At 44.3% G+C, this 13,971-nt stretch overlaps 1 protein-coding gene across 4 annotated transcripts in view; it reads right to left on the bottom strand.

Moving 5' to 3' along the window:
• stimate (STIM activating enhance) overlaps positions 1–11,067 on the bottom strand; it is a 116,228-nt gene extending 105,161 nt beyond the window's left edge. For 2 of the 4 annotated variants that reach the window (XM_072581699.1, XM_072581701.1), the window contains exon 1: positions 10,863–11,067. In XM_072581699.1, the coding sequence (XP_072437800.1) occupies positions 10,863–11,067 (205 nt within the window). Of the gene's footprint in view, positions 1–10,588; positions 10,724–10,862 lie in introns of those variants that run through there. The other 2 variants (XM_072581702.1, XM_072581700.1) reach the window with 2 other exon arrangements.
• Between the last annotated feature and the right edge of the window lie 2,904 nt (positions 11,068–13,971).

Below are 13,971 nucleotides of genomic sequence, written 5' to 3'. Positions count from 1 at the left end.
AATCTATGGAATTCTCTGCCTAGGCAGCTTCATTAAATATATTCAAGAGACAGTTGAATAGGTTTTTGCATGGTCGGGGAATTATGCAGGTAGAAGGAGCTGAGACGGTGGATAGATCAGCCATAAGATTAATGAAAGACAGAGCAGGCTTGATGGACCAAATGGCCTACACCTGCTTCTCTTACTTTGAAACTATGACATATCCATTGATGGCAGTATCTGGGACATCGTATAGTATGATTCTGTTAGTATGAGCACCTTAGTTAGCTTTCCCTACTGCCTTGATCCAATGGTGAAACAGACTCAGTAATCTGAACGGGCTAATTCTGGTCCCATACCTTAAGGTCAGGCTGTTGCTCGAATAATCTGCGAGACAGTTCTCCCAATTTTGGCACTATCCCAGAGATTTCACAGCATGGGACAAACACAAAGACGAATAAAGGACCACAAAGCAGATAATAAGAGTGGCTAAAAAGGATTATGAAAGGAAAATTGCAACGTGCATAAAAGATAACAGGAGATTTTATATTTCTGTAAAGGGAAAGCAGCTGGTTAAGGGCACTAATAGTCCACTGAAGGTCAAGAATGGGGATACTGACAAATGACTGAAGGGAAATGACAGACATGCTGAATGATTATTTCACTTGTGTTCACCGTGAAAAAGGATAGTGTCAGAAGTCCAAAAGTAGTTAACAGAGGACCAGTGGCAGGGTCCAAATAAAGTTAGCTTAAATAAATCATTAAATTGGGAAATTAACAGAACTGGAGACTGCCAAATCACTAGGACTGATGGTTTCTATCCATGGGTATTAAAGGAGGTACGAGAGCACACTGTCATTGCCTTTACCATAGTCTTTCAGTTTCCTGGATTCAGGAGTTGTACCTGAAATTTGCTCGTGTCACCATGCTCCTTAATGACAGAGCGAAACCAGGGAATTACAGACCAATTATAGCTAGATATGTATGGTAGGAAACTTGCTGGTGCCTATAATAGACAATAGACAATAGATGCAGGAGTAGGCCATTCTGCCCTTCGAGCCTGCACCGCCATTCAATATGATCATGGCTGATCATTCCTAATCAGTATCCTGTTCCAGCCTTATCTCCATACCCCTTGACTCCACTATCTTTAAGAGCTCTATCCAATTCTTTCTTAAAAGGAATCCAGAGACTGGGCCTCCACTGCCCTCTGGGGCAGAGCATTCCACACAGCCACCACTCTCTGGGTGAAGTAGTTTCTCCTCATCTCTGTCCTAAATGGTCTACCCCGTATTTTTAAGTTGTGTCCTCTGGTTCGGCACTCCCCCATCAACGGAAATATGTTCCCTCCTGCCAGAGTGTCCAGTCCTTTCATAAGCCTATATGTTTCAATCAGATCCCCTCTCAGTCTTCTAAACTCAAGGGTATACAAGCCCAGTCGCTTCAGTCTTTCCGTGTAAGGCAATCCTGCCATTCCAGGAATTGACCTCGTGAACCTACGCTGCACTCCCTCAATAGCCAGAATGTCTTTCCTCAAATTTGGAGACCAGAACTGTACACAGTACTCCAGGTGTGGTCTCACCAGGGCCCTGTACAGCTGCAGAAGCACCTCTTTGCTTCTATACTCAATCCCTCTTGTTATGAAGGCCAGCATGCTATTAGCCTTCTTCACGACCTGCTGTACCTGCATGCTTGCCTTCATTGACTGGTGGACAAGAACACCCAGATCTCTCTGAACAGCCCCTTTACCTAATTTGATACCATTGAGGTAGTAATCTGCCTTCCTGTTCTTGCCACCAAAGTGGATAACCAGACATTTATCCACATTAAACTGCATCTGCCATGCATCTGCCCACTCACCTAACTTGTCCAGGTCACCCTGTAATCCCCTAACATCCTCATCACATTTCACCCTACCACCTAGCTTTGTGTCATCAGCAAATTTGCTAATGTTATTGCTGATACCATCTTCTATATCATTTACATATATTGTAAAAAGCTGCGGTCCCAGCACGGATCCCTGCGGTACCCCACTGGTCACTGCCTGCCATTTCGAAATGGAGCCGTTAATCACTACCCTTTGTTTCCTATTAGCCAACCAATTCTCTATCCAATCTAGTACTTTGCCCCCAATCCCGTGCGCCCTAATTTTACTCACTAACCTCTTGTGTGGGACTTTATCAAAAGCTTTCTGAAAGTCCAGGTACACTACATCCACTGGATCTCCCTCGTCCATCTTCCGAGTTACATCCTCAAAAAATTCAAGAAGATTAGTCAAGCATGATTTCCCCTTCATAAATCCATGCTGACTCTGTCCTATCCTGTTACTATTATCCAGATGTGCCGTAATTTCATCCTTTATAATAGACTCCAGCATCTTTCCCACCACTGAGGTCAGACTAACTGGTCTATAATTTCCTGCTTTCTCCCGCCCACCCTTCTTAAAAAGTGGCACAACATTAGCCGCCCTCCAATCCTCAGGAACCAACCCCGATTCTATTGAACTCTGGAAAATAATCACCAGAGCATCCACGATTTCCCGAGCCACCTCCTTCAGTACCCTGGGATGCAGGCCATCAGGTCCCGGAGACTTATCAACCTTCAGACCTAACAGTCTCTCCAACACCAAATCCTGGTAAATAGAAATTCCCTTAAGTTCAGGTCCTTCAGCCACTGTTACCTCAGGGAGATTGCTTGTGTCTTCCCCAGTGAACACAGATCTGAAGTACCCATTTAATTCCTCTGCCATTTCTTCGTTCCCAGTAATATATTCCCCTGCTTCTGTCTTCAAGGGCCCAATTTTTGTCCTAACCATTTTTTTGCCTTGGACATACCTAAAAAAGCTTTTACTATCCTCCTTTATATTCTTGGCCAGTTTACCTTCGTACCTCATTTTTTCTCTGCGTATTTCCTTCTTACTAATCCTCTGTTGTTCTTTAAAAGCTTCCCAGTCCTCCGTTTTCCCGCTTATCTTCGCTAAGTTATACTTTTTCTCTTTTAACCTTATATGTTTCTTTACTTCCCTTGTCAGCCACGGCCGCCCATGTCTCCTCCTGGGATCTTTCTTCCTTTTCGGAATGAACTGATCCTGCATCTTCTGCATTATACACAGAAATATCCGCCATTGTTCCTCCACGGTCTTCCCTGTTAAGGTATTAAACCATTGAACTTTGGCCAGTTGCTCCCTCATAGCTCCATATTTCCCTTTATTCAACTGAAATATTGTCACTTCAGATTGTACCCACTCCCTCTCAAATTGCAGATTGAAGCTTATTGTATTATGGTCACTACTTCCCAATGGCTCCTTCACTTCGAGGTCACTGACCAATTCTGGTTCGTTACACAATACCAGATCCAGAATTGCCTTATCCCTGGTCGGCTCCAGCACCAGCTGCTCTAAAAATCCATCTCTGAGGCACTCCACAAAGTCTCTTTCTTGAGGCCCGATACCATCCTGATTCACCCAGTCTACCTGCATGTTAAAATCCCCCATAACAACTGTAGTAACATCTTTGCGACAAGCCAATTTCAGCTCCTGATTCAACTTACCTCCAACATCCAGACTACTGTTTGGGGGCCTGTAGATGACTCCCATGAGGGTCTTTTTACCCTTAGTGTTTCGAAGCTCTATCCACACTGACTCTACATCCCCTGACTCTAGGTCCGCCCGCGCAAGGGACTGAATATCCTCCCTTACCAACAAGGCCACCCCACCCCCTCTGCCCGTCAGTCTATCCTTACGATAACACGTGTAGCCTTGAATATTCATTTCCCAGGCCCTGTCCCCATGAAGCCACGTCTCAGTTATCCCCACAATATCGTATCTGCCAATTTCCAAAAGAGCCTCAAGCTCATCCACCTTGTGTCTAATGCTTCGTGCATTCATATATAGAATTTTTAATTTGTTACTGCTCTCACCCTTCCCCTCAACCCTTATTTCACTCAACTTTACAGCATGATGCCTTTTCCAGTTTTCTGCCTCCTTGATACAGTTGTCTTTCTTGAGTAATCAAGAGTAAAGTAACAGATCACCTCAAAATTTTCAATTAACCATAGAGAGTCAGCTTGAATTCAGGAGGGGTAGGTCATGTCTGATAAACCTCAGTTTTCTGAAGATGTGACAAATGCGGTGGACAATGCTGAGTTGATAGATATTGCCTATAATGGATAAAATCCCACACAAGTCACTGTTAGCAAAGATGGAAGCCTTTGAATGGAGGGCAAATTGCTGGAATGGATAGGAAATTGATTGAATAGCAGGGGGGAAACGTTGGAATAATAGGTAGGTGCTCAAATTGGCAGGATGTGACAAGGATCCCCCAAGGATCTGTATTGGGGCCTCAATTATTCACAATGTTCATTAACAACTTGGATAATGGCATAAAAAGTCAACATATCTAAATTTGCTGATGACAATATTGGGCAGCGTTGAGACAGTGTGGATGACAGCATAAAATTACAACAGAACATTGACAGAGTAGGTAAATAGGCAAAGCTACAGCAGATGGATTTTAATATAAGCAAATGAGGTCAATCTTTTCAAACCAAAAATGGATTCAGAGTTTTTTTTTAAAAGAACAAATACAAAGTTAAATACAGTTGACGTCCAACAAGATTTGGGGAGTTCAAGTGTGTAGCCCTTTAAAATGTCACAAACAGGTGCAGAAAATAGTCAAGGCAGCGAATGGAATGCAGGCCTCTATATCTAAAGAGCTGGAAATGTACAAAGTAAATTTTATGTTGTAGTTATACAAAATTCTTTGTCTCTCGAGGGAATTCAGCACAGGATTACAAGGATGGGGTTATGAAGATAGATTAGGCAAATTGGGATTTTATTTTCTAGAATTTAGAAGGTTAAGGGTGATTTAATGGAGGTCTTCAGGATATTAACAGGGACAGAGAGGGTAGAAAATGATATAAACTATTCCCATTGGTTGAGGATTCTAGAACTAATCTAAAAATTAGGGCCAAGCCTAATTCAAGAGAGATGTTAGAAAGCACTTCTACACAGTAGTGGAGGTTTGGTACCATCTTCTTCAAATGGTGGTCAATTCTAATTCAATAGTTAAATTTAAATCAGACACAGACAAATGTTTATTAAATAATGGCATCAGGGAAATGGGTCCAAGGCAACCATATAGGTTACGCCACAGATCAGGCATGATCTTATTGAATGGCAGAGCAGGCTCGAGGGACTGAGTGGCCCCCTCGTGGCCCTATGTCAGGAAGGAGGGTCAATGGGGTTGCTTCTCCCATTTTTTTTGGAGGCTAGGTCAATGCTGATGTCTATTCGATTTCAGTTCTTTGTTGAAACTTTGTAGGGATTACTGGGTCATTTTGGAGGGCAGTTGAGAGTCAATCACATCGCTGTCACACATAAGCCAGACCAGGTAAGGATGGCAGATTTTCTTCCCTGAAGGAAATCAGTGAGCCAGGTGGGTTTTTCTGACGATGGTTTTATGGTCATCGGTAGATTCTTAATTCCAGACATTTTTTGTTGAATTCAAATTCCACCATTTGCATAGCAGGATTCAAATCCAGGTTGCCAGATAATTAGTCGGGTTTGTGGATTAGTAGTCTAGCGATAATACAACTAGATCAAGGGTCAGTGAGGGTCAAGTATTCCTGGATTGTTTTCTGGAGAGATTCCTAAAGCAGTACGTGTCCAGTCCAACAAGGAAGGATGCATTGTTGAACCTCATGCTAGGTCCACTGAGTCCACTCATTTCCAAAGTGTCAGCAAAGGAACACGTAGGAGACAGGTTTCATTGCATTGTAAGATTTAGGTTGGTGCCAGAGAATGACATACAACAATCCAGGACAAGAAAATTCAATTGACAATGGTACTAGAACAGAGTTGAGTAGGATTGGTTGGAATAAGAGGCTGGTGGAAAGATCAGTTACTGAACAGTCATGGCACCTTCAAGGATCCAACCTTAGTGCTTTGTTAATTGCCAACAATCAATCCAAGACTACTTCTTTCATTTTGATCCCTTCTAATGACAGACTTTTCCTGTGTCATCACGGCCTGGGCAGCGGCATCCTCTTTGGTAAAGAGGGATGCGAAATAGTTCAGCCATGGCCCCTGTCTCTGCCTGAAAATCCCCTATTTGGTCTCTGATCCGCCCTACACCTCCTTTAACCACTCTCACTGTTCACATACTTATGGAAGACTTTGGGATTTCATATTGTTAGCTGCTAGTCTTTTCTCAATTTCCCTTTGCTTTTCTCATTTGTTTTTTGGTCTCCGCTTACACCTTTGGTATTTCTGTTGACTCTCAGTTGTACTTTCTGCTTTACACCTATCACAACCATTCTAATTCCTTGGTCATCCGGGGAACTCTGGATTTGTTTATCTCACCTTTCCCATTAGGAGGGAATCTCCTTCAACTGTGTCTAAATCACAGATCGGAATTAGGTTTAAATAAATTGAAAATGCTCTTTTTTCTGCACAGTTAAATACTTATAGTTCTACCAAACATTGACAGACATCTTTGCATCCTCTTTGGCCACAGAGGAGGTTACTGCAAACTGGTCACAGGCAGACGAGTACAAGAGGTAAAGTCACATGGTATTGGGGTGAGCTGACAGGATGGTAAGAGCTGGCTTAGACACAGAGGGTAGCGGTGGAAGGATGGTTTTTGGAAAGGGAAGTGGTGACTGGTGGTGTTCCACAGGGATCAGTACTGGGACCTCTGCTGTTTATGACCTACCTACACGATTTGGAGGAAAACATGGTTAGTCTAATTAGTAAGTTTGCAGACAATACAAAGATTGGCAGAGTTGTAGATGGTGAGGAAAATTGACAGAGGATACAGCAGGGTTAGATCAGTTGGAGGCATGGGCAGAAAAATGGCAGATGCAATTTAATCCAGACAAATGCAAGGTGATGCATTTTAGAAGGTCAACTAAAGGTAGAAATTATATAGTGGATGGCAGAATCCTAGGAGTATTGACATACAGAGGGATCTGTGTATGCAGGTTCACAGTTCACTGAAAATAACAGTGCAAGTAGATAAGGTAGTAAAAGAAAAGGCCGGTGGCATGCTCACCTTCAATGGAAGGGGCATGGAGTATAAGGATAGACAAGTTATGCTGCAGCTTTATAGAACTTTAGTTAGGCCACAGTTGGAATATTGTGTACAGTTCTGGTCAAACTACCAGAAGGATCTGAATGCTTTGGAGAGAGTACAGAAAGAGTTGACCAGGATGTTACCTGATTATAGGGGATTTTACGCTATGAAGAAAGGTTGGATAGACTGAGTTTGTTTCCACTGGAAAGCAGGAGGTTGAAGAGCAATCTGATAGAAGTTTAAAAGATTGTAAATGACATGGATAGAGTGGAAAATTAGGCTTTTTCCCAGGACGGAGGGGTCAATTACTAGGTGTGGGATGGAGGAAGCTTAAGAGAGATGTTCGAGGCAATATTTTCACACAAAAGGGTGGAGAATGCCTGGAATGCGCTGCCAGAGGTGGTACTGGAAGCAGACACATTAACAGCATTCAAAAAGCACCTGGACAAACATATGAATAGAAGGGGAACAGAGGGATATGGATACTGCAAGTGAAAACAATTTTAGTATGGAAAGGCAAAAATGTGTCAGCATAGGCTCGAAGGGCCTGTTCCTATGCTGTATTGTTCTTTGTTCCAAAGGAGAGTAACTCGCAACTAAATCATTTGACAGAAATCAAATATTTGCAGCATTTTGAATCACAAAACACAACCTCAGCAGCACTTCATGGACCACCTTACAATCACTCTACACTAATGTTCTCTGCATGTGGCTGTTCTATTGAAGCAGCTGAATAAATTGATAGTGACATAGAAAGTGGAGTGACCAACACAACGTATTGGTCTAACAGGCAAAGGTGAGGACTGCAGATGCTGGAAATCAGAGTCTAGATTAGAGTGGCGCTGGAAAAGCACAGCAGGTCAGGCAGCATCTGAGGAACAGGAAAATTGACATTTTGGGCAAAAGCATTTCCTGAGGAACCGGTCTAACACATCAGTGTACAAAGGGTTGAAATACAGACTAACATTAATTGGTCTAACGACTGTGTAAATACAAGGGACCTTGCAGTGCAGTGGTAAAGTCTCGGTCTAAACTGACTGAAAATTAATTAAAAGTAGGAGGTAGCACAGAGGATGTGGAGTGAGCAGTGTGGCTGTTTGTTCAATTCGGACCTCCCTGCTATAGGAGAGATGTTGTTAATCTTGAAAGGGTGCAGAGAATATTTACAAAGATGTGGCCAGGATTGGAGGGTTTGAGCTGTAGGGAGAGGCTAAGTAGGCTAGGACTATTTTCCAAGAGTGTCGGAAGCTGAGGGGTGACCTTATAGAGGTTTATAAAATCAGGAAGGGCATGAACAGGGTGGATAGCCAAGATCTTTTTCAGAGTATGAGTGTCCAAAGCTAGAGGGTAGAAGTTTAAGTTGAGATGGGAAAGTTTTAAAATGGATCTAAGGGGCAACTTTTTTTAAAATGGAGAAGTTGGTACACGTATGTGATGAGCTGCCAGAGAAGGTGGTGGAGGCATGTACAGTTATATCATTTCAAAGGCAACTGGATGGGTACATGAATAGGAAAGATTCAGAGGGATATGGACCAAATGCTGGCAAATAGAATTGGATCGATTTAAGATATCTGGTCGGCATGGGCGAGTTAGTCTGTTGCCATACTGTACAACTACCGAAAATCATTGAATTTTAATTTACCAATAATCTGAGATAGAACAGAGAACATAACAGTGCAGTAAAGGCCCTTTGGCCCTCAATGTTGCACTGACCTGTGGAACCAATCTGAAGCCCATCTAACCTACACTATTCTATTTTCATCCGTATGTTTATCCAATGACTATTTAAGTGCCCTTAAAGTTGGTGAGTCTACTACTGTTGCCCTGAGTACTCAGAGTAAAGAAAGTACTTCTGCCATCTGTCCTATACCTATCACACCTCAATTTAAAGCTATATCCCCTCGTGCTAGCCATCACCATCCAAGGTGAAAGGCTCTCACTGTCCACCCTATCTAGCCCACTGATTATCTGACATATCTCAATTGTCACCTCTCAACCTTCTTCTCTCTAACGAAAACAGCGTCAATTCCCTCAGCCTTTCCTCAGAAGACCTTCTCTCCATACCAGGCAACATCATAGTAAATCTCCTCAGAACCCTTTCCAAAGCTTCCACATCCTTCCTATAATGCGGTGACCAGAACTGTACGCAATACTCCAAGTGTGTGGGCACACCAGTGTTTTGCACGGCTGTAGCATGACCTTGTGGCTCTGAAACTCAATCCTTCTACCTATAAAAGCTAACACACCATATGCCTTCTTAACAACCCTATCAACCTGGGTAGCAACTTTCAGGAATCTATGTACATGGCCACAGAGGTCTCTCTGCTCATCTACACTACCAAGAATCTTACTATTAGCCCAGTACTCTGCATTTCTGTTGCTTCCAAAGTGAATCACCTCATTTTTCTGCATTAAACTCTATTTGACACCTCTCAGCCCAGCTCTGCAGCTTATCTATGTCCCTCTGCAACCTGCAACAAGGAACAAGGATTAGATAGCTTGAGGATGGAAACAGGCCCTTCAGCCCAACAAGTTCACACCGACCCTCTGAAAAGTAACCCACCCAGACCCATCCCCCTACCCTATACTTAGCCCTGACTATTGCACCGAGCACCATGGGCAATTTAGCATGGCCAATTCACCTGAAACCGGAGCACCCAGAGGAAATCCACACAGGCACGGGAAGAACGTGCAAACGCCATACAGTCACCCAAGGCAGGAATCTAACCCGGGTCCCTGGTGCTGTGAGGTAGCAGTGCTAACCACTGAGCCACCTGGCCACCCTTCAGCATTATCCACGACACCACCAACCCGAGTGTCACCCACAAGTTTATTCCTTCTACCACCTCATCCAGGTCATTTATAAAAAACAGCAGTGGCCCAAAAACAAATCTTTGCAGTACTCCACTTGTCACTGAACTCCAGGATGAACATTTCCCAACAACCACCACCCTCTATCTTCTTTCAGCTAGAGAATTTCTGATCCAGACTGCTAAATCACCCTCAATCCCACACCTCCGTATTTTGTGCAAAAGCCTACTGTGGGGAACCTTATCAAATGTTTTACTGAAATCCATATACACCACATCAACTGCTTTACCCACATCCACCTGTTTGGTCACCATCTCAAAGAACTCAATAAGGTTAGTGAGTTCTCACCCATAGTTAAAAACTGACACATCTAAAATACTCAAACTATAGTATTGCCAGTCAAAATATAATCCAAATGAACAAACTGTCACCTGGAGTACTTGCCCATTGTGGTCACTCCAGTAAAAAGACAAACTGCACTGACAAGGAATGGTAAGAAGATTAATCCATGTGTGGAGGAGACAAACTGACAATATTTAGACTGAACCTTGAGGGGCTATAGGAATACTAGTGAATACACATTTACTCTCATTGCTTTTTCCAGCTTTAATTTACTCCAATCCGAAAGGGTACACCGAACAGCAAACTTCACCAAAACTGTTGCCCTCGCAGTATCATTCAATTCAGTGAGAACTACAATGTTCATTCAGGGCACTCAGAATTACCAACAGATAAAGTAGCAGCTGCTGTAGACTCACGGGGCGAGGGTCTACCATCCGGGAGAAACTGGGCTCGCAGGGTAAACAGGATCCGGGTTGAGAAGGGAGCTCGGGGTGTGGAGGGTTTGGGCTTGTGGATCCTGGATAAGGGAGGAGAGATGCTGGAGGAGGGGAACAGGGATCCCAAGAGATAAGGGGTTCTTGGGGGAGTGACGGTGAGACGGGACGAGATATTGGGGGGGGGTCACTTTCAGATCCTCTAACCCCACCCCGTACTCACGCATCAAGAGGCTGAAAGCCACGACCCCGAGCAGACCCTGAATGAACATTCCGAAGTTTCCCATCAAGGCGCCATTCTCGCAGCCTCGGGACCCGGGACCCGGGCGCCCAGCCGTAGCTGGTGGGACGGTAGTGTTGGAAGCGGAATAGGAGCCACGGAGGAGCCGCTGCACAGTGTCCAGGCTCCGGAACTCGCTGTCGGCCATGGATTTGAGATCCAGCCAGTCACGGCCTCAATTCCCGACGGTCCGCCCGCACCGCATTCTGGGAGCTGTAGTTCCGGCCGCGGTGCATTGTTTAAAGGCAACTTCCGGTGCAGAACTAAAATTCCCGGCATTCTCTCCAGATACAAACAGAAGGGCGTGTCCAGTTTAAAAACCCAAACAAAACTGAGGTATTTATAAATAGCCTTGATCATAGGGACTTTTGGCTGAGTTAGTAAGAGATGGGGTAATTATAAATCTCTGGAATTGACGGCACACGACAATCTGCCGCACAGGAAGATTCCACCAAGAAAAACAGATTATCAAAACATCATGATGTCAGGCATCAGCTCCCTCCCTCAGAAACATCGGCCTGTAATCCATCAACCTCCCGCCCCAAAACATTAGTCTGTAAACCGTCAACGCCCTCCACCCAAACATTGGCCTGTAATCCGACAATTACCCCACCCAACCCCAACTTGTAATCCATCACCATCCCCCAGAACATCGGCCTGTAATCCATCACCATCCCCCAGAACATCGGCCTGTAATCCATCAATCATCTCCCCCCAAAACCCCAACCTGTAATCCATCAATCACCCCTCCAAACACCAGCTGTAATCCATCAATCACCCCTCCAAACATCAACCTGTAATCCATCAATCACCCCTCCAAACACCAGCTGTAATCCATCAATCACCCCTCCAAACATCAACCTGTAATCCATCAATCACCCCTCCAAACACCAACCTGTAATCCATCAATCACCCCTCCAAACACCAACCTGTAATCCAACAATCACCCCTCCAAACACCAACCTGTAATCCATCAATCACCCCTCCAAACACCAATCTGTAATCCATCAATCACCCCTCCAAACACCAACCTGTAATCCAACAATCACCCCTCCAAACACCAACCTGTAATCCAACAATCAACCCTCCAAACACCAACCTGTAATCCATCAATCACCCCTCCAAACACCAACCTGTAATCCATCAATCACCCCTCCAAACACCAACCTGTAATCCATCAATCACCCCTCCAAACACCAGCCTGTAATCCATCAATCACCCCTCCAAACACCAACCTGTAATCCATCAATCACCCCTCCAAACACCAACCTGTAATCCATCAATCACCCCTCCAAACACCAGCCTGTAATCCATCAATCACCCCTCCAAACACCAGCTGTAATCCATCAATCACCCCTCCAAACACCAGCCTGTAATCCATCAATCACCCCTCCAAACACCAACCTGTAATCCAACAATCACCCCTCCAAACACCAACCTGTAATCCAACAATCACCCCTCCAAACCCCAACCTGTAATCCATCAATCACCCCTCCAAACCCCAACCTGTAATCCATCAATCACCCCTCCAAACACCAACCTGTAATCCAACAATCACCCCTCCAAACCCCAACCTGTAATCCAACAATCAACCCTCCAAACCCCAACCTGTAATCCAACAATCACCCCTCCAAACACCAGCCTGTAATCCATCAATCACCCCTCCAAACACCAACCTGTAATCCATCAATCACCCCTCCAAACACCAGCCTGTAATCCATCAATCACCCCTCCAAACCCCAACCTGTAATCCATCAATCACCTCTCCAAACACCAACCTGTAATCCGACAATTACCCCACCCAACCCCAACCTGTAATCCATCAATCACCTCTCCAAACACCAGCCTGTAATCCATCAATCACCCCTCCAAACCCCAACCTGTAATCCATCAATCACCCCTCCAAACACCAGCCTGTAATCCAACAATCGTTCCCCCCGACCTCATCTTGTAACCTAACAATCACCACACCCCCCCCCCCAAACCCCAGCCTGTAATCCATCAACATCCCCCCCCAAACATCGGCCTGTAATCGATCAATCATCTCCCCGCAAAATCCCAGCCTATAATCCATCAATCAGCCCCTCCTGATGAAGGGCTTTTGCCCGAAACGTCGATTTCAAAGCTACTTGGATGCTGCCTGAAGTGCTGTGCACTTCCAGCACCACTAATCCAGAATCTGGTTTCCAGCATCTGCAGTCATTGTTTTTACCTAATCAGCCCCTAATCCCCAGCCTGTAATTCATTAACACCTGCCCACGAAACGTTGGCCTGTAATCCATCAATTACCCCCCAAACCCCAGCTTGTAATCCATTGTGGTATGTGGGAGAAATAATGTTACTTCTGCAATTCCATTTTACAAAGTAAATGAACTCACACCAGTGTGTAATTGTTTTAGCCAAGAGCTGAGTCAACAAGAATGGATACGATGTGGAGGAAATATATAATTGTTTTTGTATTAGCTAAAATTGTATGCCAGAATGAAACGTGACTGCAAAATAATGGTAGACATTACAGGCAAATAGATAAGATGTTGTGAGGGGATGAAGTTAAGCTAGATACGCCTGTACAAACAGTAGGTATAAACATCTGTTTCCCACTTTTACAGAAACATCGGAACCAACCCCAATTAAAAGGGTCATAGGGATCAGAACGGCCTCGGGAAAAGCACAGATGAAGGGGGGGTAGATAATGATGAAGAAAGAATATGCCTAACAATGACCTACAGCAGGATGCGGTCAAACAGCCTTGTGAGGCCAGAAATAAGCATTTTGTCACAGACAAGGCCGGATAAGGCAAGAGATAAACAGGGGTAAATGGGGGCCGGTCTTAGGGAAGTGGAAGATGTAAGCAGGGGAGGAGCAATGTAAAACAAAAGAAATCAAGTTATATATATATTGTGTATGAATTGAATTTGATGTGTGTATGTCCTCTGACTTATAGGCACTGGACATCTCACCCTCTTGCAAGCGTAAAATAAAGGACACTGCTGATTCAGATTTTGTCTCGGACTGCAATTATTGAAGTATGTGAGCTTTGTTTCTCACACCA

This window comes from Chiloscyllium punctatum, chromosome 12 (assembly GCF_047496795.1).
Source record: "Chiloscyllium punctatum isolate Juve2018m chromosome 12, sChiPun1.3, whole genome shotgun sequence".
In the NCBI taxonomy this organism is placed as follows: Eukaryota; Metazoa; Chordata; class Chondrichthyes; order Orectolobiformes; family Hemiscylliidae; genus Chiloscyllium; species Chiloscyllium punctatum.
Note: the sequence above shows the minus strand (reverse complement) of the source record. Positions and strands in the feature narration are given on the sequence as shown.